The sequence below is a fragment of the Chlorocebus sabaeus genome, chromosome 22 (assembly GCF_047675955.1).
Source record: "Chlorocebus sabaeus isolate Y175 chromosome 22, mChlSab1.0.hap1, whole genome shotgun sequence".
NCBI lineage: Eukaryota > Metazoa > Chordata > Mammalia > Primates > Cercopithecidae > Chlorocebus > Chlorocebus sabaeus.
The window spans coordinates 44,384,020-44,403,940 of NC_132925.1; the positions used below are offsets into that span (position 1 = coordinate 44,384,020).

Below are 19,921 nucleotides of genomic sequence, written 5' to 3' on the forward strand. Positions count from 1 at the left end.
GCTATGAAGTTAATAAAAGAATTGAGTAAAGGTCCCTGTCTTTGAGAACTTATATTCTATTTGGAGAAACATGGGGGGAAAATCGTGGCTAATAACTAGCAAATATAACATGCTAGGCCAAGGAGTAGAGATAAGTAAGAGAACTAGTCGAGAAGGCATTGGCTATTAAAAAATGGACAGGATTTATGAAAACTCTTATGAAAGGCTGGACTTCATGATCCTACAGTCAATCTAGCTGTTCTGGGCTTTGAACTCCGGCGACCCCATCCAGAAGAAACCAAGAGAAGCACAAACTGCCGCCAGATTCGCTACCACCCGCCCGACCCTTGAGCCCGGGGAAACCCAGCAGTGGGTGCAGCAAGCTCTGCAAGCTGCGGACGAGGCAGGCGGAAGAGGCGGGGCTTCGCGGGTTACGTCATCGGGGCGCCGGAGGCCCGCTGCGCCTGGGAGTTTGAAGCAAACAGGCAGCGCGCGACAATGGCGGCAGCTGGTGCAGCTTTGGGGCCATTGGTGACGGGTCTGTACGACGTGCAGGCTTTCAAGTTTGGGGACTTCGTGCTGAAGAGCGGACTCTCCTCCCCCATCTACATCGATCTGCGGGGCATCGTGTCTCGACCGCGTCTTCTGAGTCAGGTGCTAGCCCAGGAAGGGGAAGGACACGGTTTGGTGGCGGGAAAGAGGACCAGGAAATGGAAGAGGGTGACAGGAGTTGGGCCGTGAGTGAGAGCAAAAGAGCCAAGCAGGCAGTCCAACCCTACTCTTGGTCTGGGGAGTAAGCATGAGAAGCACAGAGGCTAGGGGTTGTTGGACTCTTTGAGAGTCGTCTGTTCTTTCACCCACAGGCTTAGACACGTGTTTTGCAAAAGTCGGGAAACCCAGTTTGGAACCCTGTCTGGCACTGAAGCACACGTGAATGAATTCTGTGTATTTAAGAAGATTAGACTTGAGGCCGGGCGTGGTGCCTCATGACTGTAATACCAGCATTTTGGGAGGCCTAAGTGGGCGGATCAGCTGAGCCCCAGGAGTTGGAGACCAGCCTGGGCCCCGGGAGTTGGAGACCCCGTCTCTACAAAAAATTAGCTGGGTGTGGTGGCGCACGCCTGGGACGCTGAGGTGGGAGGATCACCTGAGCCTGGGAGGTCAAGGTTGCAGTGAGCTGTCATTGTGCCACTGCACTCCAGCCTGGGCAACAGTGAGACCCTGCCTCAAAAAACAAACAGACGGGGAAAACGTGGGTAGGCAGATAATTCAGCAGCTGGGAAAATACTTGTGAGAAAAGAAAAATAGAACAACGTGAACCCTGTGATGTATACAAAATTTATCAGAGCCTAGAGGGACTTCAGCCATGCTCCCCCATGCAGCCCTGGGGACAATTATTTATTTATTTTTTAGAGGGGGTCTCTTATGTCACCATGGCTGGAGTGCAGCTCTGTGATCATAGCTCACTGCAGCCTGGAACTCCTGGGCTTAAGAGATCTTCCTGCCTCCGGTGAGCACAGGGGCTCATGCCTGTAGTCCTAACTCTTTGGGAGGCTGAGGGGGTGGATCACTTAAGGTCTGGAGTTTGAGACCAGCCTGGCCAACATGGTGAAACCCCGCCTCTACTGATAATGCAAAAATTAGCCGGGTGTGGTGGTGCGCACCTGTAATCCCAGCTACTCAGGAGGCTGAGGCAGGAGAATCAGGAGGTTGCAGTTAGCCGAGATTGAGCCACTGTACTCCAGCCTGGGCAACAGAGGGAGACTGTCTCAAAAAAAAAAAAAAAAAAAAAAAAAAGAGAGAGATCCTGTTACCTCAACCTCTGAGTAACTAGAACTAAAGGTGTGTGCCATCATGCCCACCAAATTTTTTAAATTTTTTTTGTAGAGGGGAGGTCTCACCATGCCCAGGCGTGCCTCGAACTCCTGGCCTCAAAAGATCCTCCCGCCTTGGCGGCCTCCCAAGTAGCTGGGACTACAAATGCCTGCTGCCGCCACTGGGCTACCTCATGTTATTTCAATGCAAATTCATGGTGAACATAGGAACTGCCCCTTCTTTTGTTTTAAAAATCCACTTGTAACTACTGTAATCGAAGCCTATAGTCAGGGCAACTTAAGTTTATGCTTCGGGTTGCACTCCTCGAACTTGGCACACGTTTGTGTTCTACTTGTATTAATTTTGCCTCAGCCTCTTCCTTTTAGGTCCACACTTGGAAGGGCTGTTTGGAAAGGGGAGTTGAATTTTGCACTGTGCGGCCAGAAGCAATAATTAAGACCAGAAGGTGGACATATTGGGAAAGCAGGTTTTTAGTCAACATAAGGAAAATTTTTATACAAATTAGAGGTTTCTAATACAGTGCTTCTAAATTTTGAGTATATATGAATTACCTGGGAATTTTGTTAAAATACAGAATCCAGTTCTGTAGCTCTGAGACTGGACCTGAGTTGTGCATTTCTAACAAGGTTCCAGCTGAAACTGCAGACCACACTGAGTAGAGGCCGTAAATATGTCTTCCAACAGAGTTTGCTACTAGCCACTAGTTACTATTGAGCATTATGAATTTTTAAGTTTAAATAGTCATATATGATCAGTGGCTATCATATTGGACTGCTCAGATAGAGGACATTTCCATCATTGCAGAAAGTTCTATCTAGAAGACATGTAAGTTTCCTCAGCCCACTTAAGGGTTTATGTTCACTAGGGACCACTTTGTGTGGTTATTGTAAAAAGTATTAGGGTAAGTTGGACTATTAAGGTTGTGGTACTTTGGACTATTAACTTCTCACCATCCAGAATCTTGCTATGGTGTATCTCAGCAGTGTGGAGAATTACTAAGGATTTTCTAGGGAAAAATTGATTTATTTTAATAAGCCAGCTGATAAATGACAGAATAAGTTTTTTGATAACTAGATCATGGTGTGTGTGTGTGTGTGTGTGTGTATTTTGGTGATTAATTGGTGAGGAGTTCAAAACATGGAGAGACTTGGGTATAACAAAACTCCTTTTCATATCTTATTTATGTGAATAGAATTTCTCAGTATTTACACCCCAAAAAGCAATATAATTTATGCTAAACTCTAACTTCCCTTAATAAGTGATATTTGACTATAGTACTATATATACATTAGTGTACATAAAGTAATTGGAGAGAAAAGGTAGCATTAACTCACTAAAAATGCATTTTCCAGATCTGTCTTTATCCCTCTGTCAAAATTTGCAAAACATGTTTTAATTAATCATATGCTTGTAATAATTTAATAAGAATTCTCTTCTTTAAAAAGTGCAATTTCCATTTTCTTTTCCTCAAGAGAATAATTTCTCTTCAGTCCTTAAGGATTCAGCTGCTTACATGGGCTTTGTTGGGGGTCATGAGGCAGCACCCACAGGTTTAAATCAGGGTCAGGTATTTGGTCCTTGTGGGATTCACAAGATGGATTACTACTGACTACTTTGCTGTGAATGGCACAACTCACACAGTAATGTAGCTTCGTATACAGTTTGGGAAGAACATAGGAGGCAAAGATGCTCACTGCAGAAATGTCACTGCTGCGGCCTCTACTGTGTTTTGCATGATGGGCTTCTGTTTTTTTTTGAGACGGAGTCTGGCTCTGTCGCCTAGGCTGGAGTGCAGTGGCCGGATCTCAGCTCACTGCAAGCTCCGTCTCCCGGGTTCACGCCGTTCTCCTGCCTCAGCCTACCGAGTAGCTGGGACTACAGGCGCCCGCCACCTCGCCCGGCTAGTTTTTTGTATTTTTTAGTAGAGATGGGGTTTCACCGTTAGCCAGGATGGTCTTGATCTTGTGACCTCGTGATCCGCCCGTCTTGGCCTCCCAAAGTGCTGGGATTACAGGCTTGAGCCACCACGCCCGGCCCATGATGGGCTTCTTAATAGTCTTTTCCTTGGGCATGTATCAGACATAGTACGTGCAACTACTGGCCACAGCCCTTTTTGGCACGATCATTGTTCCTTTCTTTTCTTTGTCATCTTGGAAGTAAGGACCTGAGAGAGCTACAGAAGAATTCTTGACACCTAGAGACTTATGGTCATGGGAAATTTTTTTAAATTACCATTTTAAATTTCAGTTTACATACATATAGACAAGTATGACAGAGGGATCAGTAAAAGCTTTTCAGGTATAATCATATATTGCTTTAGAATAAAATTCTCTGGACACAGTAGAGTGAAACTTTGAGTTGGAAAAAGATGTAAAAAATTTTAAACTTTTCATAGTCAGGAATTTCATGTTATTTTTTTTTTAAACGGAGATGGTGGGTATCCAGTCACTGTAGCATTTGTATTCCAAGTTTATTCCTTAAGAAGAGTGATAAAACAGTTCTGAGATAATATGTTAATATTTTTAGTACTGGAAATTACATTCTTTGCAACTTAAAATAGTCATAGATTGTGGGGAAAAGAAAGAGAGATCAGACTGTTACTGTGTCTGTATAGAAGGAAGTAGACATAAGAGACTCCATTTTGTTCTGTATTAGAGATGCTGTTAATCTGTGACCCTACCCCCAACCTTGTCCTTGCAAGAGATATGTGCTGTGGTGACTCAAGGTTTAACAGATTTTGGGCTGTGCAGGGTGTGCTTTGTTAAACAAGTGCCTGAAGGCAGTATGCTTGTGAAAAGTCATCACCATTCTTTTAATCTCAAGTACCCAGGGACACGTACACTGCCAAAGGTCGCAGGGACCTCTGCCTAGGAAAGCTAGGTATTGTCCAAGGTTTCTCCCCATGTGATAGTCTGAAATATGGCCTCGTGGGAAGGGAAAGACCTGATCGTCCCCAGCCTGACACCCGTGAAGGGTCTGTGCTGAGGAGGACTAGTATAAGAGGAAAGAAGGCCTCTTGGCAGTTGAGATAGAGAAAAGCATCTGTCTCCTACCCGTCCCTGGGCAATGGAACATTTACTGAGAAAGGAGAAAACCGCCTGAAGGTGGGACGTGCTAGCAGCAATGCTGTTCTTTATGCACTAAAAAGGTTTGTGGAGATGTTTGCATACGCATATCAAGGCACAGCACTTTTCCTTAAACTCATTCATGTCACAGAGATCTTTATTCATATGTCTTACTGCTGACCTTCTCCCTACGATGATCCTATTATCCTTCCACTTCCCTTTTTCTAAGATGGTAAAGATAATGATCAGTAAATACTGAGGGAACTCAGAGACCGGTGTGTGGGTCCTCTGTATGCTGAGCGCCGGTCCCCTGGGCCCACTGTTTCTTTCTCTATACTTTGTCTCTGTGTCTCATTTCTTTTCTCAAGTCTCTCGTTCCACCTAACACGAAACGCCCACAGGTATGAAGGGGCAGGCCACCCCTTCAATAGATTTTTTTTTTTTTTTACTCTTTAGAAGTACTGGAGTAAACCTATGATCTAGTTCACAAAGCAACTCAGTGATTGCTTGCTTTTCTTTTTTAAAAATGAGGTGGTCTTGGGTGGGAATATGTATTCTAACATTAAAATGTGATGATTTATGTGGAAAAGAAGATTATAAAATAGCAATTCACACAATAGTCTGTATTTATGAAACTTCTAATTGAAGGCTTCTTTCAGGAAATATAACTAAAAGATGATAGGTTTAGCTACTCAGAGTAATGGGTTACTGAGGGAAACCAGGGGGTCAGGGGACCATCCTTAGTCTTTGGAGTCAACATCATGAGCTTCCCCAGCACGTCTCAGGTTGCCTTCAGAACAGATTCTGAGTCTGGCTGAATAGATTCATTCTTGTGTTTTTAGATTTATGTTTGTATACTGGGTTTATGGAGAGGGTAATAAAAAGGCATTTTTTTTTCTCCAATCAGGTTTGAGACTTACCCCCACTAGTTTATTACTGTCTTTACTGTTATGTTGTTACATGTTTATACACTATTTAAAATAGTTACAATAAAACGTCTATGTGTTCATTTTCTTACAGGTTGCAGATGTTTTATTCCAAACTGCCCAAAATGCAGGGATCAGTTTTGACACCGTGTGTGGAGTGCCTTATACAGCTTTGCCATTGGCTACAGTTATCTGTTCAACCAATCAAATTCCAATGCTTATTAGAAGGAAAGAAACAAAGGATTATGGTAAAATAAAAGTAACATAAAGCATTAAATTAATTAATCTGTAACATCATACTGTTAGAATTTTTCAGCTTCTGTGCACTAATGTTTTACCAGAGTCATCTTGAGTCCCTTAAGTTGTTACTGCTTGTGGAATTTGTAATTGTTGCTATAAGTCACCTGCCTTTTTTTAGACTACGGGTGAGATGCTTTGCATTGATTAGGAAATGAAAAGTGCTTTTTTTGATACTGTATCTATGAAACCCCAACTTTTTTTTTTTTTTTTTTTTTTTTTACCAGCCCTTCTCTCATCAGCAAAATGTTGTAACAGCACATACTTTCCCAGTATGTTTGTATTTAAACTTCATGAAAAGTAATCCATGGATAAAATTACTCTCATAAAGTAGCATAAACACCTCAGAGAGATATTCGTATGGGTTCATGGCAATAGATTATCAGGTGACTTGCTTTAAAACCTGAAAATTTGTCCAGGCACCATGGCTCACACCTGTAATCCCAGCACTTTTGGAGGCTGAGGTGGGCGGATCACCTTGAGGTCAGGAGTTCGAGACCAGCCTGACCAACATGGTTAAACTCCGTCTCTACTAAAAATACAAAAATGAGCTGGGTGTGGTGGTGTGCACCTGTAGTCCTAGCTACTGGGGAGGCTGGGGCAGGAGACGTGCTTGAACCCAACAGGTAGAGGTTGCAATGAGCTGAGATTGTGTCTCTGTACTCCAGCCTGGGCGACAAAGTGAGACCCTATTTCAAACAAACAAAAAAAAACCCTGAAAATTGGCCAGGCACAGTGGCCAATTGTAATCCTAGCACTTTGGGAGGCCAAGGTGGGAGGATAGCTTGAGCCCAGGAGTTCGAGACCAGCTTTGGCAACATAGTGAGACTTTGTCTCTACAAAAATAAAAAAAGAATACACAATTAGCTGAGTGTCGCAGTTACATGGGAGGCTGAGGCAGGAGGATGGCTTGAGCCCAGGAGCTGAAGGTTGCAGTGAGCTATGATTGTGCCACTGCACTGCACCCTGAGTGACAGAGCAAGGCTATCAAAAAATAAATAAAACCTGAAAAGCAATCTTAATGATAGTAAGGAATTAATGGGCTTTTTTGTTTATGTTGGTGTATTAGTGTTTTGTTACTTTTTTTTTTTTTTTTTTTTTTGAGATGGAGTCTTGCTCTGTCACCCAGGCTGGAGTGCAGTGGCCGGATCTCAGCTCACTGCAAGCTCCGCTTCCCGGGTCTACGCCATTCTCCTGCCTCAGCCTCCCGAGTAGCTGGGACTACAGGCGCCCACCACCTCGCCCAGCTAGTTTTTTGTATTTTTTTAGTAGAGACGGGGTTTCACCGTGTTAGTCAGGCTGGTCTCGATCTCCTGACCTCGTGATCTGCCCGTCTCGGCCTCCCAAAGTGCTGGGATTATAGGCTTGAGCCACCGCACCCGGCCTGTTACTTTTTTTTAAACAAATCCTTCTGCAGATGTGTTCTAAAAATTTTTATGATAAAAAAAGAAACATCAGTTGAGTTTTTGCTGTGTAAGGGCAGTGTTAGTTTTTCTGTTTTTTGTTTTTTGTTTGAGACAATGTCTCATTCTGCAGCCCAGGCTGGTCTTGAACTCCTGGTCTCAATCCTCCTGCCTCATCCTCCCAAAGTGCTGGGATTACAGGTGTGAGCCACTGCATCCAGCTGAGATTTTCTGAGCTAAAAAAAAAAATCTATATGAATCCCTACCCATAAGAAAACTTTTATTTCTGTTTTTTTATTTTATGTTTTAAAAAAATGTTGCTGGAATGAAATTATGCATTTTTAAATATACTATAAATACTTGCAGTCTTGTGTTCTAGCTTAAGCTGATTCAGTTAAACTTGCCAATTGTTCAAGAGACAAAGGATTTGATGAGTCTGTGAAGTCCACAGCCCAAGTTACTTACATTTTGTAGATTATCTGAAAATAGTCTGTAGTGGAATTTAGGGTAGAGAAGTATATATTTAATCACGTTGCATTATATAATTCTTTAGATTGTAGTAATGGGTCTAAATGATTGCTGAATATTTTTCCTTCTGAATTTGTATCTTCAAAAAGCCAATTATTTGGCTGATCTTGAATAGTGAACTTATAATACTTTGATGGAAAAAGAAATTATTTCATTGATGATATTGGATTATTCTGTTTCATAACTTTCCTTGATCTTGGTGATCTTGCTGTAAGAAACTCTGTATTTAGGCTGGACGTGGTAGCTCACACTTATAATCCTAGCACTTTGGGAGGCTGAGGCGGGAGGATCACTTGAGCTCAGGAGTTTAAGACCAGCCTGGGCAACATAGTGAGACCTCATCTCTGTGATAAAACAAATTTTTTTAAATTAAAAAAAACCCTATATTTGAAAATTTGATCATAAAACACATTAAGCCATGTTTATAATGTAAAATAATTTACTTGATTTACTATAAATATACTGTATGTATAACTGGCAAGTTTGGTATACAGAGTTGGCTTTATCCATAAATATACTGTATGTGCAACTAGCAAGTTTGGTATACAGAGTTGGTATACACATATACTGTATGTATAACTGGCAAGTTTTGTGTGTGTATATATATATACACATATACCTACATATTTAAATTTGGAATCAGCGAAATTTTTTCTTTTCTAGGAACTAAGCGTCTTGTGGAAGGAACTATTAATCCAGGAGAAACCTGTTTAATCATTGAAGATGTTGTCACCAGTGGATCTAGTGTTTTGGAAACTGTTGAGGTTCTTCAGAAGGAGGGCTTGAAGGTCACTGATGCCATAGTGCTGTTGGACAGAGAGCAGGGAGGCAAGGACAAGTTGCAGGCGCACGGGATCCGCCTCCACTCAGTGTGTACGTTGTCCAAAATGCTGGAGATTCTCGAGCAGCAGAAAAAAATTGATGCTGAGACGGTTGGGAGAGTGAAGAGATTTATTCAGGAGAATGTCTTTGTGGCAGCGAATCATAATGGTTCTGCCCTTTCTATAAAGGAAACACCCAGAGAACTCAGCTTCGGTGCACGTGCAGAGCTGCCCAGGATCCACCCAGTTGCATCGAAGCTTCTCAGGCTTATGCAAAAGAAGGAGACCAATCTATGTCTATCTGCTGATGTTTCAGAGGCCAGAGAGCTGTTGCAGCTAGCAGATGCTTTAGGACCCAGTATCTGCATGCTCAAGACTCATGTAGATATTTTGAATGATTTTACGCTGGATGTGATGAAGGAGTTGATAACTCTGGCAAAATGCCATGAGTTCTTGATATTTGAAGACCGGAAGTTTGCAGATATAGGAAACACAGTGAAAAAGCAGTATGAAGGTAAGTGTATTATTCAGGAATCTGCAAGAATCAGAAATCCAGCTTAAATTGAAGAAAAAAAGGAAATGCTCATGTCATTGAAAGTCCATTCATAGAGCAGGCTGTCAAGCGTGGTTGGATCCAGGAGCTCAAGTGATATCTTCATGACTTGCTTTCTCTCCATCTCTCAGCTCTGCTTCTCTGTTGACTTCTTTCTCAGGTAGGCATACTCTACATGCTCACCGTAAACCAGTCACTCTAGCTTGGGATATAGAATACCTTCATTAACTAGCCTGGACAATCTGCTCTGCAACTGTAAGGTTGTTAACTCTGACCTTCTTGAAATAGGAACCAGGCAGGGATAATTTCCTTAAATAAAATGGGTGTGCTAGTACCAAAAGAAGGGTATGTGTCTGGTCTAGCAAATTCGACAGATGTCCTTAGCAGAATATGATGTTTTGAATGAAAATTCCACATAAAGGAAACAATGAAAAAGAAATATAAAATGGTAAGATTTATTTGTAGCAGAAAAAGTTCTATTGATAAACATTATTTAAAGATTTTTGTTTTATCAAATAGGGACTCAAAGTAGTGCATGTGTTGGTTGAGAAAAATGCTTAGTTCTACTGCCTATTCTATGCAAATTTCTGTCTACATTTTTACAACTGTGTGATCAGACTGTATATTTAATGCATTTTTCAGTTAACCTTGTAACAGATATTTGGTCGTGTTAGGTAACATTTTTTGTAGGTATCCTTGAGGTAACTTTTCTTTAATGTATGCATGTTCATAAGCTATTTGTTTAAAACAGATTTGTCTTTAAGTGACTTCTTCATGTGCTTAAGATGTCCTGCCCTCATCACATTGTCCAGCTTACTTTAGCTAATTGACTGATGTAAGAGTTTTATACAAACTTTCTTTAGCTCTGCATAGAGTTTTTTCGAAAATCAGGCTTCTTACTGTCCGCTTTTAAAAGGAATATAGTTGCCTATTGAAATTAGATAGCTAAGGAGATCTAAGGAACATGTAGAAATATTGAGCGATAGTAAAGCTGCTGAGAGACCCCTGCAGAGTGAAAACGTGTCATCTTCAAGAAGAATTTTATTTTTTTTATTATTATTTTTTTAGACAGGGTCTTGCTCTCTCGCCCAGGCTGGAGTGCAGTGGTATAATCTTGGCTCACTGCAACCTCCACCTCCTGGGCTCAAGTGATCCTCCCACCTCAGCCTCCCAAGTAGCTGGGACTACAGGCACATGCCACCACACCTGGCTAATTTTTTGTATTTTTGGTAGAGATGGAGTTTTGCCATGTTGCCCAGGCTGATCTTGAACTCCTAAACTCAAGCAATCTGCCCACCTCAGCCTCCCAAAGTATTGGGATTACAAGCATGAGCCACCATGCCCAGCTTCAAGAGGAATTTTTAAATGTTGTTATCCTTGACATCAATAAATGTTTGTCTTCACTGGAGTCCCTTTCTAACAGCATGAGTTTTATTTGTGGTCATGAGCTTCAGCCTGCAAGGAAAAACAGTCCTGTTAGCGTTCCTGATGAGCCAAGCACAGACCTTGGAAGTTTTTTTCTCATTGTGATCTCTTACCCAGCTACTTACCTAAATAACAGATACACTTTTCACAGATGGAACCATGGGTCTGCTGATAATCACTAAAGTTCCTGAAGAGTTTGGTTCTCTCATTAACATGTTACTGTGAGATTATTTCATATTGCAGTTGGTTGGACAAGAGGTTAGAGGTTTTTGTTTGAAAATCGGCAAATATCTTTTTTTCCCCTTCTTCTTAGGAGGTATCTTTAAAATAGCTTCCTGGGCAGATCTGGTAAATGCTCACGTGGTGCCAGGCTCAGGAGTTGTGAAAGGCCTGCAAGAAGTGGGCCTGCCTTTGCATCGGGGCTGCCTCCTTATTGCAGAAATGAGCTCCAGCGGCTCCCTGGCCACTGGGAACTACACTAGAGCAGCGGTAAGTTTTGGGGGGACTGGGTGAGAGGGGGCAGGGGCTGCTATGCTGCATGCTATAGGGCAAGAAGATATCTCCTAATCTGGCATCTCTGGAACCTCTGCCAAAAAAAAATCCAGCTCTTGTTAGTGTGACAGTATATTAATAGTAGTTGGATAGAATTCCTTGATAGTTAATAGCATTTTATATCATGTAGTGGACACTTCAGGAATTTGAATTACACTCCAGGAGAAACTTTGAGACCCAGATAGTTAGTCAAACAAACACTTACTAAATCTACCAAGACTTTAAGATCATTGTCTTTTTCGTCTTACCATGATTTGAGAGAAGATGAGAAGAGCTTCCCAGACACGCAGTTTCTCAGAATCTCCCAAGTCCTACAGAGATGCACGTTCCCGTGACAGCAGCCCACATGCAGTGGCTTTCTCTTATTCTTGTCAGATATTTTAGAATATTATATTACTTTTAAAAAATTGTCATCGGGGGTTGGGCACAGTTGCTCATACCTGTAATCCTAGTACTTTGGGAGGCCAAGGCGGGAGGATTGCTTGAGGCCAGGAGTTTGAGACTAGCTGGACGTCATAGTGAGATCTCCTCTCTACGAAAAAATGAAAAAGAAAATTAACCAGGCATGGTGGTACATGCCTATAGTCCCAGCTACTTGGGAGGCTGAGGTGGGAGGATCACTTGAGCTTAAAGATCAAGGCTGCAGGAAGCCATGATCATGCCACTGCACCTCAACCTGGGCAAGAGTAAGAGCCTATCAAAAAAAATAAAAAGCCCCAAGAAAATCCCCATGATTTTTTCCCCCCATGTGAAGAATCTAGAAGTAAAGGATTTCTATTTTTTCATATTATTTCAAAGACTATCTGGAGACAACTCATATGGCCCTACAGTCACGTTTTAACCCTATCCCTGAATTGACTATAAATGTCTGATTTCCCAAGTCTCATAAGCACGGTCAGTTTTAATATTTGGCATTCTGGGAGTCTGGGTCTGGCTCAAGGACAAGACATGACTTGTTTGTTGGCAGTAGTACTTGGTGGCAAGAATGTATCAATGTGTCTCAGGTCTCGAGGTACCGAAGCTAGAGTGCAGTGGTGGTACCCAGTCAGCTCTCTGGGAAGTATCAAATAAGAAGGGAAGTACAGCCGGGCGCGGTGGCTCAAGCCTGTAATCCCAGCACTTTGGGAGGCCGAGACGGGTGGATCACGAGGTCAGGAGATCGAGACCATCCTGGCTAACACAGTGAAACCCCGTCTCTACTAAAAACACAAAAAACTAGCCGGGCGAGGTGGCGGGCGCCTGTAGTCCCCGCTACTCGGGAGGCTGAGGCAGGAGAATGGCGTAAACCCGGGAGGCGGAGCTTGCAGTGAGCTGAGATCCGGCCACTGCACTCCAGCCCGGGTGACAGAGCAAGACTCCGTCTCAAAAAAAAAAAAAAAAAAAGAAGGGAAGTACAGAGTCATGTCTCCAGGAGGGGAAAGTACCAAATCAGAAAGCCAGGCAGACCTTCTAAAGATACTTTTATGAATGTGAGATAATAGTATAGAAACTGGGGAGACCAGTTGATGTTACAGAAGAGGGAAGTAGAGGTAAGATTTCTTTAGCTCTTGAAAGCATAGCTGTTCTTTACATGACAGCTGCCTTTGGATATGGAGTACCTCGTCTGTAGATAGTCAGTAAGCCTTAAATGTGGTTTTATACCATTATAATATGTTCTAGAGTACTCACCTCAAATCCTTTTTGGAACTAGGTGGGTCACCAAGCATTATTAGAAATAAGAAATTTTGCAGCATCTTGATTTTAGATGCACATAGTATAGGATTTCTGTTTTAAGTATGATTTATTGCAGGAAGGGAAGGGAAAGGAAAGGGTCATCTCAGAGTCTTAATGAATCAAATGTGTTTTATTATGGTTTCTATTTAAGATGACCTGTTCAGATATAGTAACTTTATATATATGGAATGAGAAAAGGCATCTATAATACAGCAAAGTTTCTAACTAGATAATAGAGCATAAGCCGGACATGTTGACTCACACCTGTAACCCCAGCACTTTGTTAGGCCAAGGTTGGAGGATCCCTCGAGCCCAGGAGTTCAAGATCAGCCAGGGCAATATAGGGAGACCCCATGTCTTCTTTTTTTTTTTTTTGTAAGTTTTTAAAAAATAGAGCATATTTTTACTTTTATTCTGTGTGATTAACTGTTTTCTTGTAATATGTTCTATTACATTCCATTTAGGTTAGAATGGCTGAGGAGCACTCTGAATTTGTTGTTGGTTTTATTTCTGGCTCCCGAGTGAGCATGAAACCAGAATTTCTTCACTTGACTCCAGGAGTTCAGTTGGAAGCAGGAGGTAAATCTGGTCACTGGTCATGGCTCTTCCAAAAATGCTTCTTTACCCATGGCAGGCAAAATAAAACTTTGCATATTATTAAACACTTGCTTAAGAGAAGCCTTCTTAGTCTAGAACAATAATGAATGAGGCCTTTGGTAACTATGTATCTTTGGACAAGTCAGTTTACTTCTTTTAGTCTGATTGTCTGTAAAATGGGGAGGATAACAGTATTGACCTCATAAGGTAATCAAGAGGCTTTAATGAGGTAACATGTAGAATATTTAACACAATGTCTTGGCACAGAGTAAACACTCTGTACTTGTAAGCCCTTATTCATAAGCCCTCATAATTCTTTGACTAGATACTATAGTTAGGGTCAAGGCTTTTAAGAATACTTAAAGTGTCTTGGATTTGGAAGATAATAAGCCATTTAACAGAATGCTTCTGGAACAGCAGAATTTAATAACACAAAAAAGCAAAATCTAAAGATTAGGGTTTATGGATAGTCTGTGTGACCACTTGATGAGGTTGTGATAGAAAGGTTCTTGTATATGGTAGTGGTCAGGTTAGACTTGCTCAACAGTGCCTTGTGGTGATGCCGAGATGTATGCTAAAATTTTCTTCAATTGTGAGGCCAATCTTTATTGTATTTTTTTGATATTGAACCTTTCTTGGTAATATATGAGTTTTACTTTTTTAAAAATATATATTGTTAAGCTTATAGATGATCTAAAATTTGACATTGAGAAAGTGTATATTTAGGGCAACTTGAATCTATGCTTCTGGAAAAAAATTACATGAAAAAAATAATGATAAAATAAATAAGGCTGGGTGCAGTAGCTCACGCTTATAATCCCAGCACCTTGTGAGGTCAAAGTGGGCAGATTACCTGAGGTCAGGAGTTCAAGACCAGCTTGGCCGACATAGCGAAACCCTGTCTCTACTCAAAATACAAAAATTAGCCAGGCATGGTGGTGCACGCTTGTAATCCCAGCTACTCAGGAGACTGAGGCAGCAGAATCGCTTGAATCCAGGAGGTGGAGATGGCCGTGAGCCAAGATTGCGCCATTGCACTCTAGCCTGGGTGACAGAGCAAGACTCTGTCTCAAAAAAATAAATAAATAAATAAAAATAAACTTTACCATTGAAAAGAATTGGTGAGCATCTTTCTCCATTTGATGTCTCTGGCCTACCCAGTGAGTCTCTTCAGCTCCTGTTTTTACCCGGTTGCTATACAAAAGGGGAACGAAAGTAGGGGCACATTTTTATTTAAAGCTGGTTAGATACTTTTTCTGAGAAGTCATGTGACAGGTTTTCTGATTTTTGTATTATGTGAAACTATAGTTTTTGTGTTTCTTGCAGGAGATAATCTTGGCCAACAGTACAATAGCCCACAAGAAGTTATTGGCAAACGAGGTTCCGATATCATCATTGTAGGCCGCGGCATAATCTCAGCAGCTGATCGTCTGGAAGCAGCGGAGATGTACAGAAAAGCTGCTTGGGAAGCATATTTGAGTAGACTTGGTGTTTGAATGCTTCAGATACATTTTTGTGAAGACATTGAAGATGTGACAGTCCCCTTGAAAGTCACTAGCTGGAAATAATCCAATTATTCCTGCTTAGATTCTTCCACAGGGCCTGTGTAAGAATAGGTTCTGGAGTTATCATGGACTTTAGGAAATATTGAGTAATTTGTAATCACTGCATTGATACTATAATAAGTTCATTCTCAAGCTTGCTTTTTTTGAGACTGGTGTTTTGTTAGACAGCCACAGTCCTGTCTGGGTTAGGGCCTTCCACATTTGAGGATCCTTCTTATCTCTGCATGGGACTAGACTGCGTTGTTATTCTTTTATTTAATTTTTTTTTTTTTTTTTTTTTGAGACGGGATCTCGCTCCATTTCCCAGGATGGAGTGCAGTGGTGAGATCACCGCTCACTGCAGCCTCGACCTCCCAGGTGATCCTCCCCGCTCAGCTTCCAGAGTAGCCGGTACTATAGGCGTGCACCACCATGTCCAGCTAAACTTCTTTATTATTTGTAGAGATGAGGTTTTGCTATGTTACCCCGGCTGGTGTCAACTCCTGGGCTCAAGCAATCCTTCTGCCTCAGTTTCAAAGTGCTGGGATTACAGGTGTGAGCCACTGTGCCCAGCCTAATTGCAGTAAGACAAAAATTCTAGAGTACCAATAGGCTAAAGTCAGCACAACTTTTCTTGTGTCCTGTATTCTCTGTCTAATGTGTTGCCCAAATAATATCTAATTGTTAGCCATTCTCCTCCATCTCCAGCCTAAAAGTGACAATCCAGGTGTCCACATGGGCTGGTTCCCAGAACTGCCATTGCTCACTCTCCAAAGAGGGGAAGGTGGGGAAGGGGAAGGTGACTGCAGCTCAGCTCCTGAGCTAGTATCTGGCTGTTATTTCTTTTTCTTTCTTTTTTTTTTTTTTTGAGACGGAGTCTCGCTCTGTGGCCCAGGCTGGAGTGCAGTGGCCGGATCTCAGCTCACTGCAAGCTCCGCCTCCCGGGTTTATGCCATTCTCCTGCCTCAGCCTCCCGAGTAGCTGGGACTACAGGCGCCCGCCACCTCGCCCGGCTAGTTTTTTGTATTTTTTAGTAGAGACAGGGTTTCATCGTGTTAGCCAGGATGGTCTCGATCTCTTGACCTTGTGATCCCCCCATCTCGGCCTCCCAAAGTGCTGGGATTACAGGCTTGAGCCACCACACCCGGCTCTGGCTGTTATTTCAACAACTGGAGTTGGAGTTTGGGCTCATTTTTTCCCTAGCCAGCAATTATGGACGAGTGGTAACACGAGTGACCGCTTCCTGTGACTGACTTCACAATTAGGAGGTCTAAGATTTCATTTGGGGATTTGTTTAAGGATCCCACATAATTGTCCCAACTATCATTAGTAGAGGGGAGGTCAGCCTTCATTAATAAAGAGACTCAAGTCCACATTCAAGGTGGTGTTTGAGCAGGGGCAGGGTGAGGGCTGTCCCGGTGCTGACTGCGCCAGCACACTCACATTCCTTCTCATTTGGGGCCCACCTGCAGGAAGTGGCACAGGATCAGCCATTCCCCCACCCTTGTCAGCTGATGGCCCACTCTTCTCTAATGACTCAGAGGAATGCCTAGTACTTTTTTTTTTTTTTTTTTTTTTTGGAGACAGTCTCACTCTGTCGCCCAGGCTGGAGTTCAGTGGCATGATCTCGGCTCACTGCAACTTCCACCTCTCTGGTTCAAGCAATTCTCCTGCCTCAGCCTTCCGAGTAGCTGGGACTACAAGCCTAGGATTTTTAACTCAGGTTTTTATTATGTTCCCTCCTGAAGTTTTTACTTCAACAGCTTCTGCTCTAAAGTCCAATTTGAGCTTCATGTCCCCAGTGCTGCATTTCCAGGGAAATTTGGTCTGTGGGAGAGAGACCAGCTATCAAGGAAGAAGTGACCAGAAGGAACAGGAAGGGAGTTGGCCCTCGGGGCTACTCTGGGGAAGCCAAAAGTCATGAAGGGGAGAAGAACTTTCTGAGAAAAAATTGCAGAAATCTCTTAGGTATCTTCAGTGTTGAGAGGCCTTTGGAGTGATGTGCTGAGGTCTCAGGTGCCCACCTCCGTGGCTGTCACTTCCATGTGTCAGTGGTTCTCCCACTTTAGCAGGTATCAGAGTCACCTGGAGTCTTGTCAAAACAGGTGCCCAGCCCCACCCCCGCGTTTCTGACTCTGGGCACCTCTGGGATGGGTCTTGAGAATTTGCATTTCCAAAAAGGTCCCAGGTGATGCTGCGGTTGCCTGCGCAGAGACTGGACTTTGAGAACCACTGCACTGGTTATTCACATTTCTGCCTCTGCAGTGAGACAGCCTGGAGGTCTGCCGCCTCCTGCTGAGAGTCACACGCTCCTGTCCTTCCTTTAGAAATGTGAGCTCCTGCCATCTCCAGGACACAGGCACTGTTCCTGTTGAGGAACCCTATTTTATAGGATCCCTGCTAAGATGACTTGAGGGGAAATGAGAGGAGGCTGGAATAATCACCAGCCACTGCCACTTACTGAAAGTGTAGGTCCTTGTGCCCCACACCGTCAGAGATTCTGCTTTAGCAGATTTGTGGTTTGCCCAGCAGCCTGGGCGTGTGCATTTCTAGTGGGTGCCTCAAGTGATCTTAAGATCAGCGGTTTCTTAAGAGTCAGCCCAGTACTGCAGGCCTCTTACCTAAGCAGAAGCCCAGTCTTTCATGAAAACTTTAGAAGACAAGTTGATTCAGGCAGCGAAGAACTCGGGCTATACAAGTGCTGTTCTTCAGCATTGAAGTATTTTGGAGGCATTAGATAATTTAACCCTTTCTTAGTCAAGGAATATTTACAGAACATGATCTCTGGGCATTGTAACTCCTGGTCTTAGTGGGAAATATAGGGACCCCATGTCTCCATGGGGTGCACAGAATATCTGTGAGACTGATGGAGTGGAGAACGCCACCCCCAGCCTCTCCAGCTACTGGAGGCATTCTGCAGAACATCAGCCCATAGATTGTGTGTGTGTGTGTGTGTGCACGCGCCCACACACGCTGGAGGAACCTAAGAAACTATTTGGTACACCTTCTCTTACTTTAGAATTCCCAAAGTGTAGCTCCAGAATCGTAAAGGGATCTGCTCAGTCTCACAGCCAGCCTGTGGATCTCAGTCCCAACGCTCACCCTTGTGCTACTGAGTCAGCTCTAGGAAAATCTGCCAAAAGTATGCCCAGGGCCGGTTTTTTGTTTTGTTTGTTTGTTTGTGACAGGGTCTTCACTCTGTTGCCCAGGCTGGAGTACATCACGGCTCACTACAGTCTTGACCTGGGCTCAAGCGATCCTCTTGAGAGCCTCTCGAGTGGCTGGAACTACAGGCGTGCACCGCCACGGCTGGCTAAGTTTTTAAAATTTTTTGTAGAAACGGTGGAGGGATTCTCACTGTGACTCTGTGTGTGCCCGACAGCAGAGCCCACAGCCACACCAGTTACAGTGGTTGCCATCTGGGTCATCAGACCTGGCTGGCAGGGGTGCAGCCACAGGAGAGCCAACTGCAGAGGGTGCTGGCGCCTGAGATAGCTGCTAATGCTGCCCTGGGTGCACTTCTCATCCAAAGTGCCCGGTGGATGGGAGTCACTCAGTACCAGTTCTGAGCCTGAGCCCAAACTCTTGTGTTTCTGCTAACCCCTCTCTGGCTTCTGCCACCAATGAGAAGAATACGCCCTGGTTAGCCCATGACCTCCGAAGAGCAAGAGAAAGTAGAGCAGAGCCTACTCCAGCCTCCCCCTGTCCAATGTACAAAGGCCCCGCTGATCTGTAAGCCTGGGAGCGTGATAAATGCTTAGTAGTGCATGCCATGGAGTTCCAGAGTGGTTTATTACACAACAATATCTAGCTAAATACTTTTAACATGTGCTGCAGCTCCCTGGATCCAGCCTGGTTACCGGGAAGACAAAAATTGGGCTCCACCAAGAACCAGTCTTCTGCCTTCCCAACCATCACCTCTGGCTGCATCAGTGATCTCTCCCAGCGAAATAGCCGCTTGGTCTTGTGTGAATCCTGTACTTGAACACAGTGGACCGAGTGTCAGTCATTGAAAATGACCATGAGTAACCCTATGGACTCTGCAGCTTGGTTCCTTTGCCCCTTAACAGGTGGGTATGAATTGTGTCTTCAGTGCCAGGGCTGAATGAGAAAGCGCATTCCTTTTTGAAGGAATCTAATATTAAACACAAAAAAAGCATGAGAAAAATCAGGGCTCATTGGAGTTATATCTTTAAAATATATTTTTTAACAGTTATAGATATTAGATATAATATATAATAGTATATATAAATAATATATGTTGCCCAGGCTGGTCTTGAACTGCTTAGCTCAAATGATGCTTTGGCTTCCCAAAGTGCTAGGGTTACAGGTGTGAGCCACTGCGCCTGGCCTGTTGGAGTTCTTTACATTTATTTTATAATCAATGCTGTTTCCTTAAATGCAGATTTTATTTTGGATTATAGGATGTAGAATGCCGTATTTTTCTTAGATCACAGGGCCTTTCACATTTGTAATTTGGCCTTGTATGACTTACCCTGCAATCCCTTTGTTTTCCCCATAACCCTTCCAAAGGAAGGCCACAATAGAAATACAAAGAGAAACAAAATAATTAGAATATTTTTTAACTTCTAAAGTTCAAGGTTTTGGCATAAGTCTGGTTTAGAAGAACATTTGCCTAGGCCTCTCCTTCCCACCAAGGGGGAAAGTCTTCCTCTAGACAA

At 43.1% G+C, this 19,921-nt stretch overlaps 1 protein-coding gene across 1 annotated transcript; it reads left to right on the forward strand.

Moving 5' to 3' along the window:
• The first annotated feature begins 403 nt into the window (after nucleotides 1-403).
• UMPS (uridine monophosphate synthetase) lies at nucleotides 404-19,007 on the forward strand. The gene is made up of 6 exons (XM_007985548.3): nucleotides 404-633; nucleotides 5,901-6,054; nucleotides 8,698-9,369; nucleotides 11,147-11,322; nucleotides 13,563-13,677; nucleotides 15,022-19,007. The coding sequence occupies exons 1-6, from the start codon at nucleotides 478-480 to the stop codon at nucleotides 15,189-15,191; spliced, it is 1,443 nt and encodes a 480-aa protein (XP_007983739.1). The 5' UTR covers nucleotides 404-477; the 3' UTR covers nucleotides 15,192-19,007.
• The last annotated feature ends 914 nt before the right edge of the window (nucleotides 19,008-19,921 follow it).

Bases quoted from the DNA above. Each gene is read 5' to 3' on its own strand.
- UMPS (XM_007985548.3), top strand. From the start codon at position 478: ATGGCGGCAGCTGGTGCAGCTTTGGGGCCATTGGTGACGGGTCTGTAC. The intron at 9,370-11,146 runs GTAAGTGTATTA...CCTTCTTCTTAG, and splicing joins AGTGAAAAAGCAGTATGAAG to GAGGTATCTTTAAAATAGCT. The intron at 13,678-15,021 runs GTAAATCTGGTC...TGTTTCTTGCAG, and splicing joins AGTTCAGTTGGAAGCAGGAG to GAGATAATCTTGGCCAACAG.